At 52.5% G+C, this 13,023-nt stretch overlaps 1 protein-coding gene across 1 annotated transcript in view; it reads left to right on the top strand.

Moving 5' to 3' along the window:
* Positions 1-13,023, top strand: part of LOC146869422 (E3 ubiquitin-protein ligase TRIM39-like) — a 143,193-nt gene that overhangs the window by 38,549 nt on the left and 91,621 nt on the right. The window contains exon 2 of the mRNA XM_085599821.1: positions 12,250-12,345. Within this exon, the coding sequence (XP_085455947.1) occupies positions 12,250-12,345 (96 nt within the window). The remainder of the gene's footprint in view (positions 1-12,249; positions 12,346-13,023) is intronic.

The following is a 13,023-nucleotide window of genomic DNA, read 5'->3' as shown; positions in this document are numbered from 1 at the left end:
CTTGGGGTCCAGTGGCCACACAATGTCAATCCCCACTCGCTGGAATGGGGTACTGACCACAGGGAAAGGTTGGAGTGGAGCCCTCAGCTTCCTTCCACTCTTACCACTTGCCTGGCAAGTCTGGCATGTCCTGCAGTGAGTGTCAGAACTCCTGCGCATTTGGGGCCAATAAAAGTGGGTGACAAGCCTTTCAAAGCTCTTGTCCTGCCCCAAATGTCCTGCTAACGGTACGTCGTGAGCCAGCCCCAGTAGGAAGGCTCTGAACTTCTGGGGTACCACCAGCGCACGGGCTGACCCAGGTTCAGCAACCTTAGGCTCTGAGTATAGGAGGTCGTTCTCCCAGTAGATCAAGTGAGTTCCGGACTGATCACCTTTGGCCTGGGCTGCAGCCTGCTGCCGCATACCCTCTAGAGAGGGGCACTCTTTCTGCTCCCTGCAGAATTCCTCCCTGGTGGGGCCTCCTTCTTGCTGCCAATGGGTCAGCTCAGGCAGGTCCCCCAGTTCGGCTATCTGTTCCCCGGTAGGCTCCAGGGCATCCCCCTCAAGGTCTGCTTCCTCCTGGGCCGTGGGAACTTCAAGAGCCGGTTTCTCGTGCCTCCCTCGCTCTCTCTCTAAGGCCGATTTCTGGGCCTCTTCCTCAGGCTCCAGGGTTCCTTCAACACCCCTACTGGCTGCCATTGACCGGATGGTCACGCACGCCCAATCAGGCAGACCCACCAACCGCAGGTGAGCTGTCTTCTCCACCTTTTCCCAAGGGGAGCTCTCCAAATCATTACCTAGGAGACAATCAACAGGCATGGCAGTTCTCACAGCGACTTGCAGAGTACCAGAGACCCCCCCACTCAAATGGAACCTGAGCCATTGGACACTGACTCTCTGTGTTGTCGGCGTTGACAACACGGCAGAATGCGTGTGGGACCACCTGCTCTTGAGACACCAGGTGTTGCTTGACAGCAGTCACACTGGCTCCTGTATCTCTAAGAGCCCCCACCCTTCGGCCATTTATGGTCACCCACTGCCCATACTTTTGATTATTGGGGGGCAGTTGGGCCTCAGCGACCATCTCACTGTCTCCTAATGAGACTAGGGTCATCTGTACGGGAACCCCCTCCCTTTGGACATCTACCTCCCTCCCGAAGGCTACACTAGCCACCTGCTTGGGGGGGTGGAGCACCAGAGGGTGCTGGTTTACCATACATGGGGCACTTGGGATCCATGGAATAGTGCCCCAGGTTGTTACACTTGTAACATCTGGGGGGCCCTCTTTGAACAGGGTTACCTGTCGGGGCCCCGGTCTGCTTCGGGGGTGGGGGTGGCTGAGAACCTTTCCCTTGGTTCCCTTGGGAATTACTTTGGGGCCCTCTGTAGAACTCCCTCTGTTTACCCTTGTCCCCCCCACTCTTCTGCTGGGGACCCTGAACACCTTTGGCGGGGCCTCCCACGTGACCCTTGTGGACCCTGGTGCTGATCCAGCGGTCCGCCTCCTCAGAAAGCTTCCTAGGGTTAGTCAGCTTGCTATCGATCAGATGCTGGCGGAGCTCAGGAAAACAATTATCAGACAAGTGCTCCCATGCAATTAGATCAAACAGCCCTTGGTAATCATTTACCTTGTTACCCTTTAGCCAACCATCTAGCGCTCTGGAAAAAAAGGTCACATATTCTACATAAGCGGTACCAGGTTTCTTGGTGCATTCCCTAAATCTCTGTCTGTACAACTCAGGAGTTAACCCATACCTTGTCATCAGAGCTTCCTTCATTTGTGGATAGGATGTTTTGATATCAGAAGGCAGATCCAGCAGTGTGTCCCGCCCCTCACTCAGGAACCTTCCCCACAACCCCGCTCCCCAATCTGCCTCAGGGACCCGGTGGGAGGACATGGCTACTTCATAGGCCCTGAACCACTGCCCAATATCATCCTGCTTATTATACTCTTTCACTACATCTTTAGGAATGTGCACCCTTGACTCTGTTAAATTGCTGCCACCAGAGGGAGAGCGGTCTAAACTCTTGGCATTGAGATCCAACTCCCTCATTTTTACCTCATGCTCCATGGCCAGTCTTTGTCTTTCCATTTCCATTTGTAGTTTTGCCATCTCCACTTCATGTGCTCTTGCAGCAATCCTGTCGGCCATCTCCTCTGGCGACAGGCCTCTGCTAGGCACAGAAACACCTTCTGGGGGTATCACCTCTCGTGCATTCTCTGGGAACTTTGATTCGTTCCAGGCTCTCAGCGCTTTTATATACTGATCCTTGTTTGTTAATCCACTTTGTTTAATTCTGTACTTGGAGAGATATCCTTTCAAGACTTCATTTGTGCACTTCCTTAGTGCCTCCTGTTCCCAATTTATGTCATCAACTCCAGAGAATATAGAGGACGCTCCGCCTCCATTGACTGAGCTAGGCATAGTTTCTTAAAGTGGAGATTCTTCAGCAAAACAAAAATTAATACTGTGTGGCTGCATTATTGGTCTGAACTCTCTACGTGGCGTTCACTCAATCACTGTACATGAATCACAAATGCAAATTCAAAATCCTCACCGCTGACCACCAATGTTAGAATTCGGAATCTCTGGTTGGCACAGGTATGAACTTGTGACAAGCAGGGACTCTTACTTCTAAGTCAGGATAAGGGGATCACCCTTTCAAATAACCCCTGCCCACCCTCTAGGTAGTGTGGCGCAAGCAGTCAAGACTATTCTCAGGGCGTCATAGGTTAAGCATTTGTGAACACATACAGTAATACAATGACACACCACAAATGGATACCAGTCAAGGTTTGTTTAAAAATATCTTTCTTTATATAAGGCTTAGCACAAGACTAGAATAACGATTAAAATGACCACAGTATTATTTTAAAGTTCAATGTTCTTGTAAAAAGGCTTAAAATGCAAAAATAGGCTTCTTTTACTCAATTCTGCTTCTTTTCAGGCTTGGTACGGTTCGTACCTGGGTGTACGACTCGTCTGCATTAAAAACAAAGAAAGTACGAGTCAAACAATCGGTGCGGACTCCGGGGTCCGGGACGTGCACACTGCGGTGCGAACAGAACAAAGTACCTTAAGTTCGTGGGGTCCGCGACGGACAGTGCGGGACAAGCTGATGGGTCCGGGTCGTAGTTCGGCAGCGTACTCGGTCTGGTCCGGTCGCGGCGTCGGGACGCGGTGTTGGTACGGGGCCTTCAGGGGTACGTGCGGATGATCCGGATCAGCTTGCAGAGTCCGTGGCGTCGGCGTTCGGGTCGTACCTTCGGTGCGGATCGGCGGCGACACTTCTCGGTGCCGTACAGCGTACGGGGAGGATCAGCGTACTGCGGCTTTTCGGCTCTGAGTACGGCACGGTGCAGTACGTTAGCAGCGTACGGACCGTACCTGCGGGACGATGGAGCTTGGATCCGGCGTACAGGGTTCGGCAGCCAGGGTTGTACGTCTCGAATCGGCGGGGAAGGTTGGGTGCAATGCAGCCGGAAGGGATACGGTGCGAACTAACGCTTTTGGATCAGCGTAGACGCACGGTGCCGGGCGGCAAAGACACCGCTTCGCGGCGGATGTAGTACGAGGCGTACTGGGGCCAAATCCAGCGGGAAACAAGCACATATCGTCCAGGCAACTCAATTTTGGAAGGCAGATGAGTCCAATGGTCCTGGGACAAGCTCTTCTTCCAAGCCCTTGGAGATAGTTGAAAAACAAAGTGCAAAGTCTCTTTCAGTCTTTTCCTCTCCTTTCTCAGCAAGGCACCACCTGCAGGCCAATCCCACAGGTCAGGGAAAGTTCCTCCTCCTTCAGCTTCTTCCAGGTCCTTCTAGTCAGGCAGAGTTCCTTCATGGTTCAATCAGGATCTGATTTCTTAGGAGCAGGGCTCCTACATTTATACCCAGTTTCTTTTGTCTTTACAGGCCAGGGGGGCCTTTGCATAATCCCAGTCCAGTTCTTTTCAGTGTGGAGCACTTTGTTGTTGGGACTCTGGCTTCTCCTTTCAGCAGGCAGGGCAGAGACATCAGACGCTTCTCAGGGGGTGGAGCCAGCATTGTGGTGGCAGAGCACAGCCCTATTCAGAGTCAAGGTGCACTCCTCCCACCCATCCTGGTGTAATCTTTCTATTCACCACCTGGCAGCCCCAGCCTGTCTCCTGGAACTTCCCAGCCCTGTCACTCCAGCTACACACAAAGAAGATAACCCCTCCCAGCAGAGGCGGACTGAAATGGTTAGGCACGCAAAGGCTATCTTTCTAAAAGTAGCGTTTGCAAACACAGGACATTAAAATAAACTTTACTAAAAGATGTATTTTATTATTCTGAGTTCAGGCATACTAAACACGAATTTCTACCATGCTTCCTGAGCCTGCTAGGACTATAGAGCGTTATAATCTAGCAGCCCATTCTGGCCTATGGAGAGCAGGTAGCCTTACAATAGTGAAAAACGAAAATGGCTATAATTCACTATTAGGACATGCCACACACTTCAGGGCATGTCCTACCTTATCCTTACAATGCACCCTGCCCTAGGGCCTACCATAGGGGTGACTAACATGAAGGTAAGGGAAGGTTTAGGGACTGGCAAGTGGGGACACTTGCCCAGTCAGCATGACAGTACCAGACAGCATGCAGGTTCTGCAATGGCAGACCTTAGACACATTTTACCAGGCTGCTTCTGTGAGTGGCACAACCAGTGCTGCAAGCCCACTAGCAGCATTTGGATATACAAGCCCTTGGCACCCCTGGTGCACTTTACTAGGGACTGACAGTAAACCAAATAAGCCAAACATGGAGGTCAATTCACATAATACATTTTACCATAGGAAGCACTTGCACTGTGGCACTGGATGAGCAGCTAACACCAACACAAAAACACATTGAGGCACAGACAAAAAAAATGGAAGGGTGACCCACGCCAATGGTGCCAGGTCTAACACAGACCCTGCCTGGGGTTGGTGCCTGCAGTCTTCCTGTGTCTGTTCTCTGCCACAGACCCTGCCTGGGGTTGGTGCCTGCACTCTTCCTGTGTCTGTTCTCTGTCACAGACCCTCCCTGGGGTTGGTGCCTGCACTCTTCTTGTGTCTGTTCTCTGTCACAGACCCTGCCTGGGGTTGGTGCCTGCACTCTTCCTGTGTCTGTCTGTTCTCTGTCACAGACAGTGCCTGGGGTTGGTGCCTGCACTATTCCTCTATCTGTCTGTTCACTTGTTTTCTCTCCTCAGGCAGAAATACCAGAAAAGGAACATAAAAAAAAAACAAAAGAAAGAAGGAAACAGTCAGATCACTTTGGTCTTGTGCCACTTTTGGGAAAATGTGCTCCCGTCACCCGTGCTTCCTAACGTGTCGTGCCTAGGTGCCAGGGGGATTTTAATGTTTCAGGGTTGGAGCACTTGCCTGGACCCACGACTATCCTGGGCCGCGGGGTTGGGAGTCCCAGCCTCCTCTTCTCCGGTTGGACAGCTGGACTCAAGCGCGTTGCTCTAGAGCGGTCTCTTCTCGGCTGATTCTCCACCTGGGTCGGGGTCGATTCTTTGGTCCTCTCTTCCTCGTTTCTTCCTCGTCTCCTTCTTTCTCCTCCGCGTCCCTCCTCAGGTCGATTCCCGGCGTCTCCTTGACCTCACCGGCTCCACCCCCCTGCTCTCTAGTTGGTGGTCCGTCAATTCCCTACTGGGCTACTGGACTGCTCACCCTGCTTCCGGTCCGGAACACGGCAGCCGCCATGTTGGAAATGTTGTGAAGATCCGCCATCGCGGGAGCGAAACCCTCACAGTAATGTAGTGACAATTTTTTGTAAGTAAGACTGTACTCTATGGTAACGTGGCTTGGACAGCCATCATGGTGGATGCAGTCTAGTGAAGCTCTGACCGGCCAAGCCATAATCTGCAATAATCCGCCGATATCCCTCTCCTGAGTGAGCCACATCCACTGCTCCTGCACTCGGAGCCAAGAGGCGTCCTTGATCCTGGGGCCGTGGGTGATCTGATGCCGAGGGCGGCCACTACAGACGACGGAGGAGTCACGGCCTAGTGCCATGGCCGGCACCGTAGGACGAGATCATGCTGTCGCGGGTGCCCGGCGCGGTGAGTGTGGCCCAAGAAGAAGCCGAAGTGCTGCCCCATGGGACTCTCTGACGACTTAGCTGCCGGGGCCGCGGCGCACCGGGGCCAGCGCAGCCGGTGCCAGATCTGGGACCTGGTTGCAGGTGCCCAGGAGATCCTGCAGGCCCCGCGGGGCTTTTGGAGGCCCTCATGTGTGTCGTGCGGTGGCGCCCCGGGCAGTCCGGGCCCCTGGCAGCTGGGGCATAGCCATCGGCCCCAACACAGAAGACTCAGACGCGAGAGGTAGTGCGGCATCCTCAAGGTCTACCCTGTGCAGCTAAAAGGGGTCCGGCAGGTGCCTTGAGCCAGGGGTGTGCCCCACAGGGCCGGGTGCCACCCCAGGAATTCCCTTCGACCCAGGAGCACTGGGGCAGACAGTGACACTGACTGTGCCCGGGTCGATCCTGTTGACCAACCTTCGTGGCTGGCTGGGCCTGAGGGCCCAGAGAGGAGACCTACATGTGGCCGGGGCTGCGCCCATGGGGGACTCCGTCCCGCCTGCGCCTCCCATCCTACTAGGGGCACTCGTGGGGCCCAAAAGTACCGAGACACAGCAGTGGAGGCAGGCACTGGGAGGAAGTCGACGCTGCAGCTGATCGACGACCTTGGGACCCGTGCTGAGGGTGTCACGGCCCGGCTGGGGATACAGCAGAGGTGGCTCTTCACATAAAGGGCCTGTGAGGAAACGTGCCACTATTCCCCCGCCCCAGAGTGGATACTGAAGCCGCCCAAGCGAGGGCTGGTGGAGTGGACCACCCACACTTGAAGGTTGTGGGCCCAGCTCCAGCCATTTTGCAACATCCTGGAGGGACTGCAGCCTGGGGCCCCGTGGGACTGAGCTGGTGCGAGAAGACCTGTGGGCTAGGGGTCCGGCGAGTCTGATCCCGGTAGGCGGTCTACTTGGCTGGCTGACCCTGGTGCTGCGGAGGCAGCTGAGCTGGGCTTAGTGCAGCTTGTGGCCCAGGGGGGACAGATTCCGTGAGGCCCGGCCCACTGTAGTATACCCGAGTGTCCCCAACGGGGCACCTAGGTGGCAGGTTGCCTAGCGGAGATACGTGCCAGAATCTTTAGCGGAAGGAAATACAATCAGAAGCGGGGTAGACACTGCACTATGGCTCCCTATCCCACCTCCCTTTTCCATCATGGCCAAGGATAAACCAGTGGGCCCCACCTCCAAGCAAAGCACCCTGGACCAGTTTGTCTCAGCCCCTGGTGGCACGAGAAACACAGACACCGGGAGCCCTGTCCCCAACAATGCCACTTTGCTGGCTGCGAGCACTCAGGTCCGTGATACCCTGGACACAAAGATTAGTGCTGTGGGTTTGGAGGTCTCCTTTTTGTGTCAAGATCTTAGAAAGGCTGTGGATCGCATCACGTAGGCGGAGACCTGTGTTTTCGACGGTGGAAGACACAGTGGCAACCCTGCAAAAAAAGGTGAACAAACTTACCGTCGTAACACATGAGCTGGCGTCCGGCGTTAAATATGCCGAGGGCCGCTCCCAATGCAATAACCTGTGCTTCATTGGCTTTCCGGAGGGGTGCGAGGGCTCCTCCATGGAATGCTTTCTCATGCAGTGGTTGAGATCCGTCCTGCCTGAAGACTCCTTATCCACCTGTTTCATGGTAGAGGGAGCCCACAGGGCACTGACTACGAAGCCCCCTCCAGGGGAACGCCCCAGGCCAGTAATTGCCAAGCTGCTGAATTATGTAGACCCCTAAACCATCCTTCAATATGCAAGAACCCACAGGGATAAACTGCTCTATGATTCGCAGAACATAATGACCTTCCCAGACTACACCCGCCTGGTGCAGCAACAGCGTTAGTCATTTACAGCCGCCAAACGCAGACTTGGAGAACTCAATGTGCAGTATATGCTGTTGTGCCCAGCCCGAATGAGAATAACATATAATTCTAAATCTCTCTTGTTTAAAACGCCGGAAGCAATCTTCACTTGGGCCGGAGAGACAGTAAATCTAAAACCACACACCCCGCCGCCTCTGGAGTCTCACTCCTCACAGGATACACATAGGAATCGTCCGAAGAGGGTCAGCTCCAAAAGGCAACGCAGGTCGAGGTCCAACTGGTGCTCCCAGACACAGGGCGACGAGTCGTGAATGCAGCGGGACCCCTCCTGCCTCTTCTGCCCATGGCTTCGACTGGGGATATTGATCACCCCGAAGACTATGGCTCACCTAGAGAGCAAATATAGCTTGGGGGCCTGGAGCCACTGACACCCCCTGAACAATTATGTTTAGGTTTTGTGGGAATTTTGGGTACTATTGGCAGAGGTGCCCTGGGAACCCCTGTTAGGGCCTCGGGCTCTCTCCAACCGTGACAGATACTCCTTGTTGGTGGAGGTATTGGGGTGGGGCATGGGGGGAGGGTGGCGGGAGATGTTCAGATTTTCTGGACTAAAGTTATTTCATTTCACACATAGGCACAGGGAACCCACTACAATTTCACGTGCTCACCCTAGCTGGCAACCTCCCTAGATGACAGATGACCTCGCACACAAGTAATTCCCAGCCTGGGGGTCTGAACGTTATAACGTCGAACGTTAGAGGGATGCTCAATAAAATAAAGAGAAGCACTGTCCTTCAGCAAGCCAATCGGTGGGAAGCAGATATACTCCTACTGCAAGAGACCCATCTACTAGGCAATAAAGCCCCATGTCTTGCTCGGTTTGGTTATGACACAGTACATCACTCAGGGTTCACACGGGGCTCTCGCGGAACGGCCATTCTCGTACACTGCCGGATCCCCTTCACTCTGTCAAAACTCTGGTCAGATCCAGGGGAATAATACACCATAGCGACAGGTACATTATACAGCGAAACAATAACCATAGGCAGTGTTTACGCCCCTCCCCCCTTAGGAAACACTTTCATTGACAAAAACACACGACTCTGGGGAGAACTCCCAGACGGTCTAATAATACTGGCGGCGACTGGAATGACGCCATGTCACCCTTGGACTGCCGTTGTAAGTCAGGACATAGGCCCCATTCGGGAGAATCCAAACTCCACCTGCTTGCCGCCACGCTGGGGTGGTCAGAACCATGGCGGGCATATCACCCCACGGAACTGGGCTTCACGTTCCTTTCAGCCGTACACGGCTCCCTATCCAGAATAGACTACTTCTTCTTACCGCACAGCCACATACATAGGGCCTCACATGTCTCTATCCCGCCGAGAGGCCTCTCCGACCACCCCCGGTTCTACTACACATTGGGCAAACAAACCCCCCTTCGGATGGCGCATATCACCCTGGCACCTCCATGACCCGGGTTACCAAGACGTTCTCCAACAGGCAATTACAGACTATCTAACGTTCAATGTGGCACTGCCCCCTCCAGTGTTATACTGTGGGAAGCTCTTAAATCCACTATCCATGGGGTGGACATCAGCTTTCGCACTGGGGAAAAACGCAAGCACCCCGCACAAAAAGTAGAGCTTGAAAATTGCAAGAGGACTCTTGAAGCCGAAGTTGCAGAGATCTCAGGCCCAATACTGCAACGCAGCCTCCTCCAAGTACCACAACAAATCGATCAGCATCTCACTAATGAGGCGCATGAGATCTGGTTAGCGACCCAACATAGGATTTATCAATGGGTTGACAAATCAATTAAAATGCTTCATCATTAGTGTCAGGCGGCGATGTGCCCTGCCTCGGTGCCGGCACTGCGAAACGCCGACAGAGTCCTTTGTACTACCCCTGACACAGTCGTACAAGCGTTCACGGCCTACTATGCCTCCTTATACGAGCAGAAGGAACTCGTATCGAGCGTGATGATAGGGGATTTTCTAACAGATATATCTCCCAAAAAGCTCCCAGAGCACCTGCGCGACCAGCTAGATGCCCCCCTAACCGCAGAGGATCTCGGTGCGGCTTTATCCAACATGCACGCCGGTCGCGCGCCTGGCCCCAACGGCTTCCTTAGTGACTTTCTACGACCACACAAGGCGCAGCTCGGCCACATCTGTTGGATGCACTCCATGAGACTCTGGAGCAGCACATCTTACTTCCTGATTGGCGCCATGCCGAGATAGTGGAGTTCCTTAAACCAGGCCATCCCCAGAAGAACCATCTTCTTACCGCCCCATCTTCCTCCTAAATTTTGAACCCAAACTGTTGGGTAAGGTCCTTGCTGACCGCCTCCGCACATATGTCCAAGAACTGATCCACCCAGACCAGGCTTACTTCATGCTGCACCGGTCTGCCCAGCACAATATTAGAAGGGTTCACAATGCCATTGGGAAGGCCTCAGACATGGGCTGCCCTGCGGCCATTCTTTTGTCCGATATAGATAAGGCGTTTGAGTCCCTAAGTTGGACTTATTTATTTCAGCTCCTCTGATCTCTCAACTTTGGTCCACGCTTTTTGTCCTACATATAATTATTACTCACAGAGCTCTCGGCCTCTGTGCGGGTAGCAGGTTTCCGGTCAGCACCCTTCCCAAAACGTCAGGGTACGAGGCAGGGTTGCCCCCTGTATCCATTGCTATTTGCGCTTGCCAGAGAGCCCCTAGCTACATGGGTGCGGCGGGACCCATTAATTTGTGGGTATGTATGGTCACAGGACCGGTCTGACAGAACTGCGCTATATGCAGACGACGTATTATTCTTTTTAAACGATCCTGGATTTCCCCCCCCTGGATTCTCCAGATACTTTGGGTGTTTGGGGAGACCTCCGGCCTTGGAGCTAATCCAGCAAAGCCAGTGTTATTTCTAGTATGCGGAGCCCATGGGCGCGGCTCCTGGGTTTCGCAGTTATCCCACGCAACCGAGGGCTTCAAATATCTGTGGGTCTTCATCTTGCCTTGTCCCACGATATCTTGGGCACATAATAACAATCCACGCACGTGATTCGCCCAGGTTAACGCACTCCTTAATAATCGCCTATGGGGAGGGAGCGACGCCTGTGTTGCGCTACGAACCTGCATGCAGTCGACGTACTGTGGCTGTCGCCGAGCTTCCAGGCTTCCGAGCATGGGACCTCATTGGAATCTCTACTCTGAGCGACATTCTGCTGGGACCCACTCTGAAATCTTTTCAGCAACTGCAAATAGAATACCACTTGCACCGGACAGTTTTACAAATATCTGCAGCTGAGACATGCCCTGACTCCCCTAATCTGCTTACTGGGAGGTCTACCAGAATTTCACCCCACTAGAGAGACGTTTACTAATGGGGGATCTTGGCACGCATAAGATCCTGCAAATCTACCAGACACTGACTACTCATACCCAAACCACACTACACAAAACCCGGGATGCGTGGGAAGCAGACATTCCTGATCTTACAGACGATGACTGGACTGAGGCTCTAGCTAGTCCCGAGGTGCCACTATGGCTACACGATACCGCCTAATTCCATTTAAATACCTCCACCGAGCATACTACACCCGCTCCACCCTCTGGAGGATCGGCGTTATCCAGTCCCCCACATGTCTGAGATGCAGAGAATCAGAGGGGACGTTTCAACACACGGTCTGGAGCTGTGGGGCACTGCAACCATTTTGGCATAAAATATCTTCTTGTCTGGGTCTGGTCCTGTCCTGGTGCCTTCCATTCGATCCCAAGCTTTTCTTACTTCACAGCACCGAGGGGATAGGGGAAAATCACTATAAACAACATCTTCTATTTTTGGGCCTCACATTTGCCAAGAGGGGCATTACCCAAACGTGTAAGGGTACCTCCCCGCCATCAATGGGTGGGTGGAGAAAGGCCATGGACAGATGCATGGAGGCTGAAATCGTGGTGTACCAGGCGCATGGTTGTCCACAAAAACATAGGAAAATATGGTCTTGCTGGGCAACAGACCGCGGCATAGACCTGCCTCCCCTGCCACCATTAGACCCTCCCTAAACCAGGCAATCAAATCAAACTTGACCATATTTAGGTAAGATGAGTCGCTCTGTCATCTAAACATGTACACCTGGACAAAGTACTTATAGTGAAAGATGCAGTAACCTGTGCCAAGTTTAGTTATTGGGCCTGTATGTTAAGAGGCAATGTTGTTGTTTGAATATAATTGGCACCATCTCATATAAGCTGTATCTGAAATATATGCTTCGAGTACCGTCCGCTATGTACCATCAAAGTCAATAAAATGTGTTAATAATAAAAAAAGACTGCACTCCATATATCTACACTTATTTCTTGCGCTCTCATCCCTGCAGGTCAAACTTCAAGAGTGGCGGCGTCTTCTGAAGAAAGAGGAGGAATACATTCAGGAATCTGCATTCAAGGAAGAGGAACAATATAAAACCATGAGGGTGAGCGGCTGCAGTGAGTGCTGTGTCTCTGTGTGTCTGTATATGTCCATGTCTTTTTGTGACCTCTTGGAGTTCAAGAACACAGAGGCTGATGAGTCACCCTACAAACTGGGTCATGGTCCCCACCAAATAAATATACTGACAAGAGTCACTGCACTTGGATATTGGTGCTCAAATCGGCCATTGGCTCACCCTAAAGAATCATAAAATCAAGAATTACTCTTCTGATCCTAAGGTAGTACTTACATACTCACACGGTGTGTGTTAGAGTATGTGTGCACAGTTGTGGCATTATCTGGCTGTGAGTACGTAGCAGTGTGTGTGTGTGTGGGTGTGCGTGTGTGTGTGTGTGTGTGCGCATGCATAAGTGAGTGCATGCATATTCACACTTGGGTGTACATGTCTAAGTATTTGTTCAAATATGGATGGCCCTGGAGTTATCTGTGGTAGTGCATGTATGTGTGAGCATCTCCATATCCGTCTGTGTTTTGGGCTTGAATTAGTGCCTGTGTGTGTCTGCATATGTATATATAGGTTTTGAGATACAGAGTATGCAAATACATGTGCGTGTCTATATGCATGCGTGGTTGAGGGTTGTGTATGCTTTAGTCTGTATTTATTGGCTGTGGGTTTGTACTTACGTATGTGGATGCTTCTCTATGGGTTTGCGTATCGCAA

The sequence above is a fragment of the Triturus cristatus genome, chromosome 1_1 (genome assembly GCF_964204655.1).
Source record: "Triturus cristatus chromosome 1_1, aTriCri1.1, whole genome shotgun sequence".
Lineage (NCBI taxonomy): Eukaryota > Metazoa > Chordata > Amphibia > Caudata > Salamandridae > Triturus > Triturus cristatus.
Note: the sequence above shows the minus strand (reverse complement) of the source record. Positions and strands in the feature narration are given on the sequence as shown.